The 15,805-nt window shown below is 44.8% G+C and overlaps 2 protein-coding genes across 4 annotated transcripts in view; one reads left to right on the plus strand and one right to left on the minus strand.

The window, feature by feature from the left end:
• Positions 1–7,696, plus strand: klhl3 (kelch-like family member 3). Its single transcript, XM_077732597.1, has 15 exons — positions 1–959; positions 2,087–2,230; positions 2,416–2,522; positions 2,605–2,726; positions 3,161–3,323; positions 3,421–3,530; positions 3,747–3,863; positions 3,928–4,077; positions 4,152–4,269; positions 4,490–4,687; positions 4,758–4,859; positions 4,942–5,070; positions 5,215–5,355; positions 5,434–5,577; positions 6,076–7,696. The coding sequence occupies exons 1-15, from the start codon at positions 940–942 to the stop codon at positions 6,102–6,104; spliced, it is 1,794 nt and encodes a 597-aa protein (XP_077588723.1). The 5' UTR covers positions 1–939; the 3' UTR covers positions 6,105–7,696.
• fam13b (family with sequence similarity 13 member B) overlaps positions 7,609–15,805 on the minus strand; it is a 23,359-nt gene continuing 15,162 nt past the window's right edge. The window contains exons 8-23 of one of the 3 annotated variants that reach the window (XM_077732595.1): positions 14,018–14,062; positions 13,455–13,553; positions 13,311–13,377; positions 13,158–13,240; positions 12,770–12,803; positions 12,521–12,617; positions 12,188–12,277; positions 11,670–11,955; positions 11,378–11,519; positions 11,145–11,226; positions 10,678–10,818; positions 9,789–9,997; positions 9,536–9,715; positions 9,134–9,468; positions 8,960–9,061; positions 7,609–8,554 (exon numbers count right to left, since the gene is read on the minus strand). In XM_077732595.1, the coding sequence (XP_077588721.1) occupies positions 8,431–8,554; positions 8,960–9,061; positions 9,134–9,468; positions 9,536–9,715; positions 9,789–9,997; positions 10,678–10,818; positions 11,145–11,226; positions 11,378–11,519; positions 11,670–11,955; positions 12,188–12,277; positions 12,521–12,617; positions 12,770–12,803; positions 13,158–13,240; positions 13,311–13,377; positions 13,455–13,553; positions 14,018–14,062 (2,116 nt within the window). In that variant the 3' untranslated portion in view covers positions 7,609–8,430. Of the gene's footprint in view, positions 8,555–8,959; positions 9,062–9,133; positions 9,469–9,535; positions 9,719–9,788; positions 9,998–10,677; positions 10,819–11,144; positions 11,227–11,377; positions 11,520–11,669; positions 11,956–12,187; positions 12,278–12,520; positions 12,618–12,769; positions 12,804–13,157; positions 13,241–13,310; positions 13,378–13,454; positions 13,554–14,017; positions 14,063–15,805 lie in introns of all 3 variants that reach the window. The other 2 variants (XM_077732594.1, XM_077732596.1) reach the window with 2 other exon arrangements.

Consider the following 15,805-nt stretch of genomic DNA (forward strand, 5'->3'; position numbering starts at 1 on the left):
GGCACACAGTGACAAACAACCATTCACGCTCACACTCGCAGCTAGGGGCAATTTAGTGTCCAATCAGCCTACTGTGCATGTCTTTGGAATGTGGGAGGAAACTGGAGTACCTGGAGAAAACCCACACAGGCAGAACATGCAAACTCCCAAACATACAGGAGGACTGACATTGATTTGAATGCAGGTCCCACACTGAGGCCAACACACTCATCTGCTGGGGTGCCTAAAATTTATCATAAATTCCAAAATTATTTTTAATCGTAATTAAAATAGAGAGCAAATAAGGAAAAACATGCAGTTATTATATATAGCCAATAGGTCGTGTTTAGCTTCATTCACCTCCACCCTCTACACTTCGCATGTGGGTTTTCCACGCACTAGCTATTAAAAATAAACTCCACATAGCACTAATATCAAGCAAAGTGCACTTTTAGTGGAACTTTAATGCACTGAGCAGAATCTTAAATCACCAATTTCAGATGAAAACGACAAACGCCATAAAAAAAATGTGAGAACAGCATTGTTTTTAGTCTGTCCCAGGTTTATGCATTGTTAGTGGGTTTTTTTTTTAAGAGAAAAACGTTCATGCTCTACAATAGGTAAAGTTAATGCACTTCTAATGTTTCACGAAAACCAAACAAAACTAAAGGGTATTTATTATTTATTCATAAAGACACTTCACCAATATTTGTAAGTGATAACATGGTGTTTCAAACTCAATTATTAAATACACAAAACAATGTTTTTTTAAACTGTAATATATAAGTACGACTTACTTTATATCATTAATGTCATTTAAAATAGGTTCTTATGGGCTAATGTAATAATGGTAAATTCCATTGCGATTCACTAGTACCGAGAGTGGTTTAAATACGTGAATAGACGATCTTTGTGTCCGTGGGCGCCTTAGGTGTGGTGCGTTTGTGTGACTCCGCCAGGATGGACGATGCGTCGCTGGGGTGAGAACCATAATTCTGTGCTATATTTTCTAATCTTTATGCTTTTAAAACAATATACAACGTACGTCATTTTTGTTAGGTATCTTTCAAATCAATGTCAACTGTTTCAAACAAAAGCTTTCCGCCTTGGCGTACGAGCCCCCATCACCCCACTAATAAGCTAGCATTTTCTCCTTGTTAATGTTAGCTAAAGTGCTAAGTTATAGCTACATACTTCAGTTTTTTGGGTTGAATACGTCCCAATAGCTTATAATGTAGATCTCTGGACACAGTAGAACACACAAATGGCGATTAAAAATGTCTGTCGGATGGTGCTTGTAGTAAAGTTAAATATGATGAATGCATGCTAAAAGCTGGTCACCCTGACTCAACTCCATTCTTCTTCACATTTTTGTTTTCCAACGGGGAAAAAATAAAATCAAAAAAGTTACATCCCTGACGAGATCTTGGAGTAAATGAGCCATTCAGTGATAAGAAATCTAGCACGCGATGCTATCTTTACCAGCGAAACCAGTACTAACACAAATCCAGCAAGGTTCTGCTACTTTGATCTGTTGTGTTTTGGTACTGAGTTTTGCTAGTTCTGGATTTTTTTTAGCTTAATGGACAAAGAGTTGCATTGAAAAAAATGTTTTGCTAGTCCAACGTTTGTGTAAATGAGTACATCAGCACTACATTATTTTACTAACATTTACACTGACAACGTCAGGCGTCCATTTAATTTCTACTGGTGGGATTGTCTTTGAAAGCCCCTCTTTTCCCCTTCCAGTCAATATAAATTTGACATATAGGGCCGTCAATGGCAGCTGATCAGTTATCATAGAAACTATTCTTTTCAGAAGCATATGTTGCAACACTTCAGATTTAGTTGATCACCATGCATGGTAATAATGATTGGTTTAAGGAACCAAAATATATATTTTTAGGCTATAGTTATCCCAAAAAAACTTTAAATGCTACATTAACATGTATGTTTATTCTTGGTTTCTAATCAAATAAAAAGAAATTGCCCTCCCTAAAATTTGACTTGGACTACAGTGACTTCATTGTGCATTATTTGGCCGGTGTGACTAATACTCAGGACGACTAATTGCCCCAAAAATACGTTAACTCTATCTTTATTCCAGGGCCAGTCTGGAGGTCCCGTCGCGTCCCATGTGCCAAGCGGAGCCGGAAGGGGAGGAGGACTCCATGGCGGCAAATGGCGGAGTGCTGACCTTCAACCAAATGCACATGAGGAAAGCCTTCCAGCTTATGAATGACCTCAGAGGGTATGTTTTTGTTTTTTCATTTTCGTCATAGAGAATGTTTGTATCCGGAAGCTAATCTTTAAAGGTTATGTTGTTGGCGATGCCTGATTTGAGTTGCAATGATTTGTAGAAAGATGCTGATAACATTTTTTTTACATTTTTAAATTGTCAAACTTCTTTTTTTTTCATTTTGTGACTTAAATCAGAAAGAAGATGCTGTGTGATGTTCAGCTGGTCGCGGGAAGCGTGACGGTTGCGGCACACAGGGTGGTCTTGGCGTCCTCTAGCCCTTACTTCTGCGCCATGTTTACCGGTACTCATCTCAATTCTGGCACGCCTGTCTGCATTGCGATGCCAACATTTGTATTTGTGTTTGTGTGTGTGTGTGTGTGTAGCTGACATGAGCGAGAGCAAGGCCCACCAGGTGGAGATAGGCGAGGTTGACGGCACAACGCTGAGCAAGTTGGTAGACTACATCTACACGGCTCAAATAGAAGTCACAGAGGACAACGTTCAAGTAAGGAACAAGAATGAACCACCCTTTACTCAAAGCTGAAGAAGACAGTTTTCAGTTTGAAGCTTTAAATTCAGCAATGTCCACGCGTGCAATCACATCTTCGCGGCCTCGACACTTCCTGTGATTATTAGTCCAGGAAGCGTGCACGTGGAGAGCGACAGGAAATCCTCCCACTGTTTCGCTGCGTGTTTCACCAGTGCACAACCAACACTAACGTGTTTCACATAACATCGACTTATGCCTTGTCCTGGATGGCAAACACATTTTATTTTTTGAAATCACTTGGCTGCCATTGACGGCAATAAACGTCCAATCCACCAGGAGTGGGGGGTAGCAGCAAATAAAAAGAAAAGATGGTCAACTTACTAACTTTATAAAGACTTGCAATTGGGGCTATTTGAATGTTTAACAACAGCTCCGTTTTTATGTTGTAGGTCCTCTTGCCGGCCGCCAGTCTTCTCCAGCTAATGGACGTACGACAGGCATGCTGCGACTTCTTGCAGTCTCAGCTCCATGCTTCCAACTGCTTGGGTATCCGAGCCTTTGCGGATGTGCACACGTGCATGCAGCTGGTCGCCCAGGCGCACGCGTACGCCGGTAAGCGTTACCTTTTGGACCATCCGCCGCGTGTTATCCGCCCACCGATCCAATCGGTTGTGTTAGCTATTGTACATTTTGCGCCCGTGTCCCGCAGAGCAGCATTTTTCTGAAGTGGTTCAGTGTGAGGAGTTCGCGTCTCTGTCCCTGCAGCAGGTCTGCAGCCTGTTCTCCAGCGATAAGCTCACCGTGCCCACCGAGGAAAAGGTGAGGGACATCTGTGTTCCTATCGTAGGAATGGAAATCACCAGATTCGAATCCGAATCAGGTGTTTTAAAAACACAATTTTTTTTACCTAATTCCTATGCTCTGAAAATGATGTGATGATTGTGGACCTATTGATAGTCAAACCTTGAAAGACTTAAAGCCATTGCCCTTGATACAGACTAACTTCTCTTTGTCTCCCCCTGCTGGTTCCCGTAGGTTTTCGAGGCAATGATCTGGTGGATCAAACAGGACAAATGCGCCCGAGTGGAGCACATGCCCAAATTAATGGAGCATGTCCGCCTCCCGCTGCTATCCAGGGACTATCTAGTTCAGGTGAACAAACAAATATAATGAAAACTTTGCTCATTGGAAACCCCCTGACCCTGTTCTTTCTCAGATTGTGGAAGAAGAGGCCCTGATCAAGAACAACAACACCTGCAAGGACTTCCTCATCGAAGCCATGAAGTACCACCTGCTCCCCGCCGACCAGAGACACCTCATCAAGACGGACAGGACGCGACCGCGCACGCCAGTCAGCAACCCCAAGGTGCCCCATCGCCCCCCGCCATCCACAGTACATGTGAGAATGCGTGTTTGGGAAACCGGAGCGTTTTTTTTCAGGTAATGATGGTGGTGGGCGGCCAAGCCCCCAAAGCCATCAGCAGCGTAGAATGCTATGACATTCAAGAAGATCGATGGTACCAAGTCGCTGAGATGCCGTCCAGACGCTGCCGAGCAGGTTCGATTCCGGGGCCTGCTATCAATCTAATACAGTAGAACTTACCTGTTTAACTCAATTGACTTTATTTTGGAAAACACAAAGCAATTTGATTTTTTTGGACACTTTGTTTCCTCAAACATTTCAGACTTACAAATGAAAACCAAATCAAAGTCAATACAGCATATCTAAATATAGGATTGAATGTTTTGCTATGCTAACTCACGGCACGGGTGCGCAGGTGTGGTGTCGCTGTGCGGCCAGGTGTACGCGGTGGGCGGCTTCAACAGCTCCGTGCGCGAGAGGACCGTGGACGTGTACGACGGCGCCCGGGATCAGTGGAGCCCCGCGCCTAGCATGCAGGAGAGACGCAGCACGCTGGGGTCGGCCATGCTAGGGGGGCTGCTCTATGCCGTGGGCGGATTTAACGGAAACATCGGTATGAAAACGCCCCGATCACCTCGTCTAATCACAAGTCTAAATTCCTGTCCGGGTTTCCGTGTAAACAGGTCTCTCCTCGGTGGAAGTGTACAACCCTAAAAGCAACGACTGGACGTATGTGACACCCATGAACACGCGACGTAGCAGCGTCGGCGTGGGTGTGATTGACGGTAGGAGTGTGGCAATTTTGAATTTAACAAAAAAAGAATAGGTATAATATGTCTTCTCATCGGCTGTTTGCGCGTGATTTAGGAAAGCTGTATTCCGTGGGGGGATACGACGGATCGTCCCGCCAGTGTCTCAGCACGGTGGAGGAATACGATCCGGTCGGCGATCAGTGGAGTTACGTCGCTGACATGAGCACACGACGCAGTGGAGCTGGTAAAAGCACATGATTATTTTTTCCACAAATGAGTGACAGAAATGGCATTTTTAGGGTAGAAATGTTGTACTCTAACAAAACTTTCTGAGGTATCAAACCTGCAAGCCTACTCGTGTGCCTTTTCCAATGCTGCTCTTTTTCAGGTGTGGGCGTCCTGAGCGGATTTCTCTACGCGGCCGGTGGCCACGACGGACCCCTGGTGAGGAAGAGCGTGGAGGTTTACGACCCGCCCAGCAACACGTGGAGGCCCGTTTGCGACATGAACATGTGTCGACGCAATGCCGGTACGAGGACGCTCTGAGCACTTGGAAATCTTTTCAGATTAGCACCTGGCCTTGGCGTCATCTTTTCTTGTCATTTAGGCGTGTGCGCCATCAATGGTCTGCTCTACGTGATTGGAGGAGACGATGGTTCGTGCAATCTTTCCTCTGTGGAGTTTTACGACCCGGCCTTGGACAAGTGGAGTCTCATCCCCACCAATATGAGCAATGGGCGCAGCTATGCCGGTGAGATGCACCTGTTTTACACTTTGTGCTTAATTAGCTCCCCAAGTCATTGCTTCATGGTGTGAGTTAAAATGTGTAAAGTGATTTGTAAAGCAAAAAAAATAAATTAATACAATTCCTAGGGCAAGACATAAAGGGGCCAAATATATTGAATTGAATTGATGGCCTTATTCTTTTTTTAACCATAATATTCATGAATTAATTTTTCACCAGTTTGTTTTTGTTAATTTTGATTGATTTTAAAATATTTTTGTATTCATTTTTTCCTCAACAAAATGAATCCTCCAAAATAATACATTCATTTTATTAAACATGATTTAAATGTTTTACCACAAAGTATGTGAGGGCAACATTAATGCTGCAATTAGATGTCAAGTGGGGAAAGTATTGTGAAAGTTCCAAAAACGTTCCATTTTTTCTTGAATAGTACAACAACAAAGGATTAACGGCATATTTCATTTTAGTGCCATTCAACTCTTTTCTTTATGTCACATACAGGGGTCGCAGTCATCGACAAACCCTCTTAAGTGTGGCAAGTGCATATAAAATGTCCGACAATTGACGGCCGACCAGCGCCAGCAAGAAGAGAAGGACCCTATGCGCCGCCACCATCCCTTTGGCTTCGAAGGAGGCAATCAGGGTTTCCATCCTGGAAGCATTTGGTATCTGGATTTGAGTTGCTGTTTACACATTGGAGGACACTCTGGAAGAACAACTGAACCAGACGCACTTAGGTGGGTCAAGCACTTTTTTCTCAGGCACCCAGGATGGATGATGCAAGCAGCGCTCGTCGGACCAATACCAGCAATGGCGGCATGTTTACATGAACAAAAAAAAAAGTGTTATGAAGACGAGAAATGCTAACACGTTTTTGTATGCAAGACAGGTGAAAGAAAAGCACTGCTGACGTCACGCACTACTGATGCACTGATGATGATGATGATGATGTTTGTTCCACAGCGTTTCAAATGTGCCAAAATCATGCTGTACTTTTATATTTTATAAATGTAGATTTACTGGCAACAATGTTAAGTGTCAAATTGCACTGTAGAGTTTTATAGGCTACGCTTATTTATTACATGGCAAGCATTTCTATTCTATTGAGTGTCAATGTGGCGTCAATGCAGCAGACGTATCTGCACCCATGAAAAAATCTTTTAATTCTCTTTTAAAAAATGGTTGTTACATTTTGTTAGGTGTGAATTCAAGAAGTTGCAACTAATAATATAGATTTTTTTTTTTTTTACAGCTCTCAAGCACATTGCATTGAAATGACGTTGTGATGTTGATACTTTAAAGCAGGGTTGGCTAACACTGGTCCTTGAAAGTCGCTATCCGGTTTGTTTTTCATTTCTCCCTCTTCTTCCACACCTGAATCAAATGACCAATCAGAAAGCTGTCCACAAGCTTGATATTATTTGATTCAGGTGTGTTGGTGGAGTGAGATATAGTAAACAGACCTGATTGTGGCTTTTGAGGGCTGGAGTTGACCAACCCTGATGTATTATAGCAAGGCAAAAAATGACAGTGTATAGTAAAGGTTTCTTTTAAATTGGCCATGGCATCATTTTTCAAAACAAGTTTTTTTAAAGGATGTGGGATTTGAAACAACTACCTCTCACATGCACTCTATCTTGTTTTCTTAGGGAACCACTCACCTCACTACTTTGTTACAGATTCGCCTACTAGTTTTCCATTGGAATTTTAAAGTGGGAAGTTAGATGTGGGATTTGAACCAACCACTGGTCATCATGGACTCTATCTTCTGAGCTAAGTAACCCACCCACCTCCTTACTTTGCCATAGACTGGCTCACTAGATTTTTGTTGAAATTGTAAAATGACAAGTTGGATTCAAACCGACCACTTCTTGCATGGTAAGTGGGGACTCAATCTTGTGAGCTAATCTATGCTCTACTTACCTATTTATCACAGACTGGCCCACTAGATTTCCCTTAAAATTGTAAAGTGACAAGTTGCCCATTGACATTGATTGATTTTAGTATGATTGTCAAAAAAGTGCCAAGAATGTCTAGATGGTTCGCATACTTATTTTTAATTATTGCTGCTTCAAGATGGCACAAATAATAGAAAGAATAAAACACGTTATTGTCGCTGATGTATCATGCAATCTTTTTTTGTGTTATTTTAAATATTTGAAACATCACAGGACAAGCGTGATCACGCGCTAATTCTAAATCTGCTTTGTACATTTTGCTGAGTAAATAAAAAAAAGTCATTGTCATCACACGAGTCATAGATATGAGAAATCACAGCAATAATTAGTCATTAAAAAAACAATCTCAGGGCATCACAATCAAAGAACAAAACAAAAAAAAAGACAGGGTGCGACTAATATATAATTTAAACTTTTCGGACATTCATTCTCCACGTGGTCGTATTTACACAATATATTTATAGATTCTTATTTGTATAGAAGTAGTGCTTTGTCACACGCACACAAACAGGGCTGCATTCTGAAGAACGCTGTGCAAATAACAGTTTTTCTTTTAACACTTTTGCTTCCAAAAATGCTGGCTTTTTTTTTTTACGAGCTCTCCGAAAAAAACAACCTCCTCTCGGGGCCTGCCGGCAGGAAACCACCCTTGCGGACGTGACGGGGCATTCGAAAACAAATCACAAAAGACGTGTGAGACTTGTTTTTCTTTGTTCCCTTCCGATAAAAGTCAAAGCATTCGTGTTAAAAAGATAGCTAAGACCTGAAGGCGTCAAGAGCAACAACTCTTTGAGGCCTCGTGACTGAGCGATGGCCGCTCGGGGTTTGCTGGGTGCCATTGTTGGGGTGTGCCTGCCAGCCTGCCTGCCTACTGTCCATTGAGCCTCCAGGGTTTTTTCTAGATGGACTTGGAGGAGTCTTGTTTGCTGATCAGAACCTCCAGGAGACGCAGCTTGGCCTTGAGTCTCTTGTAGGATCGGTACTCCTCTAGCATAGGCTGGCGGTCTTCTTTTTGCACGTTCCTGAATGGTTGAACAAAAAAAAAATTGAAAATAGGAATATTTTCAGTTGATTTTAATCTTTGGCTGTAAAATGTAATGGTGTTATCAGACTTTTTGGACAGCGAGAGCCAGCTAATCAAAAATAAAAATTCCTAGAGCAAAAAAACAGGCTACATTTTGAATACATATTTCTATATTTTTTTTGACTATTTATTTTGATGTTTGATTGTTTTAAAAGTGATTTTTATTTTACAATTTATGATCGTTTAAAAAAAAAAACAAATCCCCAAAAGTTGACATTTCAACTGATCCATTTAATGCATAAATATATATTTTTTTCCTGTGACACTCATACAATTTGAGTGTTCACTCAATTATTTTTGTATTTCAAATTTGAAACGAAAAAGTCAATATTCTGTCATGCACCTGCCGTTCCTCTGATAGAAGTCTTCCTCAAATTCTCTGATGGTCTTCCTCAGCTTCTTCTTCTCTGCTCTGGCTTTCCACAGCTGTTCCAGCAGCTCTGGCCTAAGGGCGAGCAAATAATCAGGAAGTGACATCACCGCACGCCTTGTGCCGCGTGGGTGGGCGGGCTCTCACATGGACGAGGCGTTGGAGCTAGACAGCCTGAGATCCAGCGCCATCTTCCCGGAGCCTTGTTCCATCTTTCCCCTCAAGGACCCCGTCGCCGTGGTGGTGGTGGTCTCCATGGCCATGATGACCTCGGAACTCTGCATTTCTCCCCCACTGCTCTCCCCTTCCTCCTCTTCTTCCTCCTCCTCTTCCTCCTCCTCGTTATAGATTTCCTCCTCCTTCTTATCTTCGTCTTCCTCCGGGTCCGTCGCTCGCTCGTCTTCCTCCTCCCAGAAGTGAGCCGTCTCGCCCTCGATGATGGGCTGGAGGGTTTGGCTCCGCCTCTTGCTGGACGGAGACACCTGGCAGGGAAAGGCGGAGTGACGCCACGGATGAGGAGGCGGGCGGGCGGGCGGCGCTTGGACTCACGGTGACGGCGGGAGTGATGGTGACCCTGGTGAGCATTTGTTTGATCAGACGGTAACGTTCGTAGAGGGGCTTGACCACCAGACGCTCCTCGCGAGTGACCGGTCGCCCGTGCAGACCCTCGTAGTGCAACAGGTTTTTCTGGAGGACCGTCTTCTCGCATGACAACTGTTCTTTCGTCATCTTCTAGGGAGAGCGCAAAATGAGAAAAATGAGGCAGTCGAGTCACGCGGCGTCACCCCGACGAGCCTCTCACCTTGATGTCGTCGGGCCAGCCGTCCTCCTGGCGCTTGCCGCTCACGCGACGCTGGATGAGCTCTAAGGTTTCCTCGCGGGTGGGCTGCTGGGGCGCGGCCGACGGCTGGGCGGCGGTCTGATCCAGCGTGGAGCCGAAGCTCTTGGGCAGCGTGTTGCTGCGGGGCCGAGTCTGGGGGCCCAGGTCGCTCTCGGCGCGGTGCTTGGTGTCTGCGCGGGACGATAACGTTCAGAGGTGAGCGACCGCTGGGGCGCCGTTGACGTCCCGCACGGACAGAGAATGGGTCCACGTGGACTTGCTACACAAGCATGCGGGACACCACGTCGATCGACACGCACATTGACGCCTGGCACAGTTGATGCGCTTCAAACTTTATATCATATCATTGTCGAAAGAAATTTTATCGTATCGTTACGGAATTATGATTTACACCACAATTTTAGACCTTCATTGTTGCACTCCTATAATGCAAACTAACTCGTGCTTAAGACCCTAACACTGTAATATGCGAATATGTAGGTCGACCATATGTGATTTTAAAAGGCCAATGCCCATTTAAAAAAAATGTTAAAGCCAATTATGTAAGGGGATACTATTTTCGCCCCAAAGCATGTTGATTTTGGAAAAGTTATTGAAACACTATATAAATGTATATATTAAAAGTGAACCTCCACCCAAACAGTGCCAGGCTAAAACATCCATGTATTGACGGTCAAACTAGGTTACGGTGGCTAATCATGAATTAGACAGAGATTGAAAAGACATCACATGCACGACCGCCGCCCGCCCCGCCCACACAAAAAGCATGTGTTGACATGAATGAAGCGAGATGCTCTCACAGTGCCACCTGACAGTGGAAGCGTCTACTTACTGGCACGCTGCTACTTACTGAGGTGACATGGGCCCGAGTGGGGGGCGAATGTGCAATGGGAGGGGGGCGAGGGGGCGGGCGGCGCCAGGTGGCGCCTGTGTGAGTGGAGCACCGCCTGGTGCCTCAGCGTGTTCCTGGGGAAAAGGTGGTGCTGGCGTCCTAGGTCGGCGGTGGGCGAGAGAGGAAGGAAAGCGGAGAGCGGGTTCTCGGGTTATTCACAACAAGACAAATCGGGGAGGGCGGGACGGAGCGGTCGCCGAGGGAGACCACGGGATCGGGCGTCACGCGTGACAAAATCAACGTGCGGGACTAACTGATATTTAGGCTTTGGCGGACGGCCCACTGAAGGGTGGATGTGTGAGAGCCACTGGTTAGTGCTGCGTTCATGCAGTGTGTCGGCCGGCGCGTGTGTTAGTGGCCGCGGTACAAAACGCTTTGCGGCCTTCGCGACACGCCCCCGTGGGTGCGTGCGTCCGGGCGGCTACCTTTAATCTGTCGGCGGATCTTGGTGAGGTCCGTCATCCACTTGAGGACTTTGGTGTTAGCTGCCTTGTCGCCATGAGAGGGCTGCACAGAATGGGAAGAAAAGGGAATATTTTGGGTCAGCTGCTGCTCTTTTCTATCAATTCTATTAATTAACTATCATTGGTGGGAGGGTGCATCTTGGCCAGAGGAAGAACACATCGGTATCAATGCAACAATAGTTGGTTTTCCTTACCTTGTAGTTTTTCTCTTTTTCAAATTGCTCTTCAAATTGTTTGATCTTCTTCTTGAGGTGTTGAAGCTTTTTGGTGAGCTGGTGCGTCACAGAATCGCCTCCTCGAAACGTCTCCTTGGAGCCGAACGACGCCCGCCTCGGTCTGAGGGGGACACGAGAGTGCGGGTATTTAGGATTCCACTCAGAGCAATAGACGACCAATCATACAGAAGATCTTCAAGTGAAACAAGGTTGGACAAAGTATTTCCATATGCAAAATATTGAATATTTAGTCTACTGTACTGAATTGGACCTGTGTGCTTTGGTGGGCGAGGTAGCGTCGGCGTCCTGCTGGAGGAAACGCTGTGCTCCGTGCACGCCAAAGTCCAGGAAACGGCGTGCCAGGACGTGCGGGTGCGAGCGGGAGGAAGAAGGCGAGACGTCCTCCCGCCCGTCGCCGCCGCCGCCGTCTTCTTCTTCCCCCTCGTCTTCTTCCAGGGGCAATAGCGGGAGGGGAACCATGCGGCCCGCCAGGGGGGACAACTGAGCTTCGCCGCTCTCGCTGTCGTCCTGCCAAGACTTGAAGGCCGGAACGGGATCTGCCGCGGGACAGGAACAGAGAACGGGGTCATCCGGTTGACGCGGAGACGGGACGGGCAGAAAGACTTTGCCACCGAGAGGAAAAATCTGCTCTCGGAAGAAGAGCGATTGGATAGAAAGGACTGAGACGACTAATGCTGCGCGATAAGCCTTTCTTTCACCGTTTCCAGACAAGAGCAGGTGGGACGGATGAAGAGCGGGGAGTGGGAACGACATGATCAACTAACTCACCTTGGCCTTCCTTCTGCAGGTGCATACAAGAGAAGTCTATGGGAGGGAGGTGGAGATGAGGAGGAAGAGGTGGTGGTGGTTGTGGTGGTGCTGTTTGGATGGAAGGAAGGAGAGGAAGAGGAGGAGAAGACGAGCGGTAAGCTACTTCGGTCAAAGCAAAAAAATGAAAAATAAAAGCACTACGTTGTTTCATAACAAACACTACTTTTGGAAGACAATTTCACTGATTTGATTTGACCTTTCTCAGCATCATGGGTAAAACTGTCAAGGTTTACCACACTGCTCTGAAATGGTTTGTTTTGTGTGTGTGTGTGTGTGTGTGTCATTACACACCATCCCATTGGCTGTCAGGGAAAAGCTGGATGTGAGGAGTGTGGTCATTGCTTGAGGTTTGGCTGGTGTTGGCGTTCTGGTCACATGAAGTAGAGTCCTGGAATGTCAAAATAAGCCAAGATGAATTTAGATGTTGAATATTTATACATGAGATGTTTGGTTTAATATGTGGTATTAGTGGTGTGCAATATCAGAAACATTTGTTTTTCACAATATATATATTATATTTGTCTAGGGGGTTTAACTTACCGAACTTTTGGCGTCACCAAGCTGATGGTCCTCACTGAAAGCACAACACAAAAACAACTTTATGGCTAGGAAACCACCTAAACAACTTGTAAAAGAGTATAAAGTGATATAACGCCAATCTTGTAAACGTGACAAAATCACGTTTTCTTGATTGCGAAAGTACTAACTGCCACATCCAAATGATCACAGTCACCGTGGCGCGTCATCACGAGTCAGTCACAAAGCAACTTTGGCCAACAAATGTAACGCTTCCAATCACAAGGTTCAATTACTACGGCGATAAAAAGCGAGCGCAGACTAACTAAATGGACTTTTATTAGCTTTGGATCTTTATTTGTGAAGTTCAGATGAAACTTTTAGCGAGAACAGCCAGCAATCAATTCTCTACCTTGCGCCGTTGATGTTGTTCTCCGCATCTCGGAGGGTGTCAAGCTCCATATCCAATCCGTCCTCTGGGGGCACCAATGCATCCTAGAGCAAAAGCATTAAGATGTTGAGCCTCAATACAAAAAAAAAAAACCCTCCAAATCCCATCTCTCACCTGTGTTTCTTCTGAATTTCCTTTTTTCTGACATTCACTTTTGTAACTTGCAGGCTCGGGTGTATCACTGGAAGAAGGTTAAAGAAGGTTGAGAGGAGAAACATGAATGCACGGGATTTCATTTTTAGGTCACCTTGGTCTCACCTTTTTTGATCGTCAAAGTTGCTTAGGTCTTGTTCGATGGAGGATTTCAGATCATAGAAATGCTGCTCCACAGCAGCCCTGATGGTTCGCTCTATGATTCTGAAATCACAACATGGTCAAGTCCATTACACTCAACATACATTGTACAATGAATACATCGTTTTTCATAATATTGCCTAAGAAGCCCAGCCAGAGCTAGACTGTAAAAGGTAATGGTTCCCGTCCACTTTTTTTTTCAGATACTACTTGATCCTCAGGATCTTTGGAGATTCCGGGGCACATTATCAATCATACTTTCCATTTATTTAAACCCTTAGGTCAACCGGCGCCTTTTCTTGCACGAGATAGGAAAATGGTGTTGTAATATTGTTTATGCAGCTGTTTCTAAATGCCATCTAAAGCCTTCATTGAAGCCGTGCGGAATGTCAAGACTGGCATCGACCACATGCTATACACCGGCTGAGAGTAAAGAGAGTCCTAATCAGTATTTCATAATTCTGTCTCATTTGTTCATCTAATAGTTGTCTGCCTGTGTATCTTAATTGCGCTTTGTGTGTACTCACTCTGCCGAGTCAGCAGGCAGCATGGGCACCGGGGAGAGATGGGAGCTGCAAAGAGAAGAAACAGACACTCAGAACATCAAGTTCTCCAGGACTTCCGTAATAGACACAGAATGTGACCTTGGTGCGAGCATGCCAGTCAAAACAGGAAGCAAAAATGAAGACGACTACCAAGGACAAGGATTCTCATAAAGGTCACCAAGGCACAGGCAAGTCAGCTGGGCCACTTGTAGCGGGCACATTGTTATTTAGGCTACTCTGTTGTTATAATGTGTGGGCTTGATTAAGGTCATATCTGTTCATTTTACACAGCCTAAATAGATTCAATTTGCAAGATTCATATAGGTACTCTAATAATAGTCATAATAATTAATACATTGATAAGAAATATGAGCACATGCAACTTCTGCCACTCTCTAATGCGGTTTAAACCTTCAAAGGACCGTCTGCTTTGTGTTAAAGAGGGGGGGTGGGGGGTTACATTATGTAACCTAGGATTATGTTCCATCCCAATACCGTTAGGACCTAATGACTTGTCCTTGGTGGGCCCAGAGGAGCCCCTTGACCTCGTCCTGCTCCCTGACAGATAAAGATAACTATTGTATTCCTAAAAGTGTACCTTTAGGCTATCATCTTAAGTCTTAGTGGATCGCTAAAAAATATAATTGGCTGTACTACTTATTTGAAAAGTACAAGATATTATTTCAAACTCATCTTCCAGCATTAGCCTTTATAAGCAATGCTTAATTTGTAAATCCTAATTTGTGCCAGAACACAAAGTACATATCATAAGCCAGGGAGGACGAGTCAGACACGAGTCCTGGAACAAATACAAATTGAGGTAAAAAAAAATAATCAACAAGCAAACACCCGCTGCTATTGTACAGGATTTACAATCCTCCGTTTCAGATAAAATCCATGCAAAAAATGTACTTATTTAATTATTCACACTAATGTATATTCTATTCAATTAGGCGCTTCATTTCTGCAACATTTCCACATGCTGTCTTGCATCTTTTTTTTAATAGTTGGGTACATGTTTTGTTATTGTTTCAAATTTCTGAATGCGAGCCCACTTTGCCAGATTGTGTCAACCCAACACACTGATGACACAATGTAAAAGTGAGCACTTTTGTCAGATGCTAAATAAATAGTTAGTAATGCCCCGTGGTATATGCATTTGGCCATGAGTACAGGGTTTCCTGTCAGGAGTCGCTGGATCGCCTCTCCTGACATGACGTCATGATAGTTATCACCTGTGGCTAATTACGTGATTGGATTATTTTTGGTATTTAAGCATTGTGACTTTCTGTGGACGCCGTTGGATCGTCTGGTTTCGTCCTGGTGTAGTACTGGTTTAGTTCTGGTTTCGTTTCCTGTTAATCCTCGTAGTCATTGCTGTTTCATGACGCCCCGCCGCATGTACTTTCGTTTGTAATGAGTGGACAAGCTAAGTTGTTGAAGTTATGTTACCCCGTTCAATAAATCAACCTACAAGAGCTACGGATCTGCCTCACCTTTCCATTCCTTCGGCGACTCTGCATCTGGGTTCAACTTCGCCTCCACGATCGCGTCGTACTAAGCGGCGGCGATCGTAACAGCACGATCCAACCAATATGGACCCAGCGGAGCGCCACCCACGCTCGCGGCGACGCACTCGGCGACGCCGCAAACCATCCACCTCGAAGACACCGGACTGCTTGGAATGTATAAGTAACCCCTCAGAATCGTTTAGGAATTTTGTAATGAACACACCGTGGTGCGGGGCTCTCAGGCACATCATTGCTGGAG

This window comes from Stigmatopora nigra, chromosome 14 (genome assembly GCF_051989575.1).
Source record: "Stigmatopora nigra isolate UIUO_SnigA chromosome 14, RoL_Snig_1.1, whole genome shotgun sequence".
NCBI lineage: Eukaryota > Metazoa > Chordata > Actinopteri > Syngnathiformes > Syngnathidae > Stigmatopora > Stigmatopora nigra.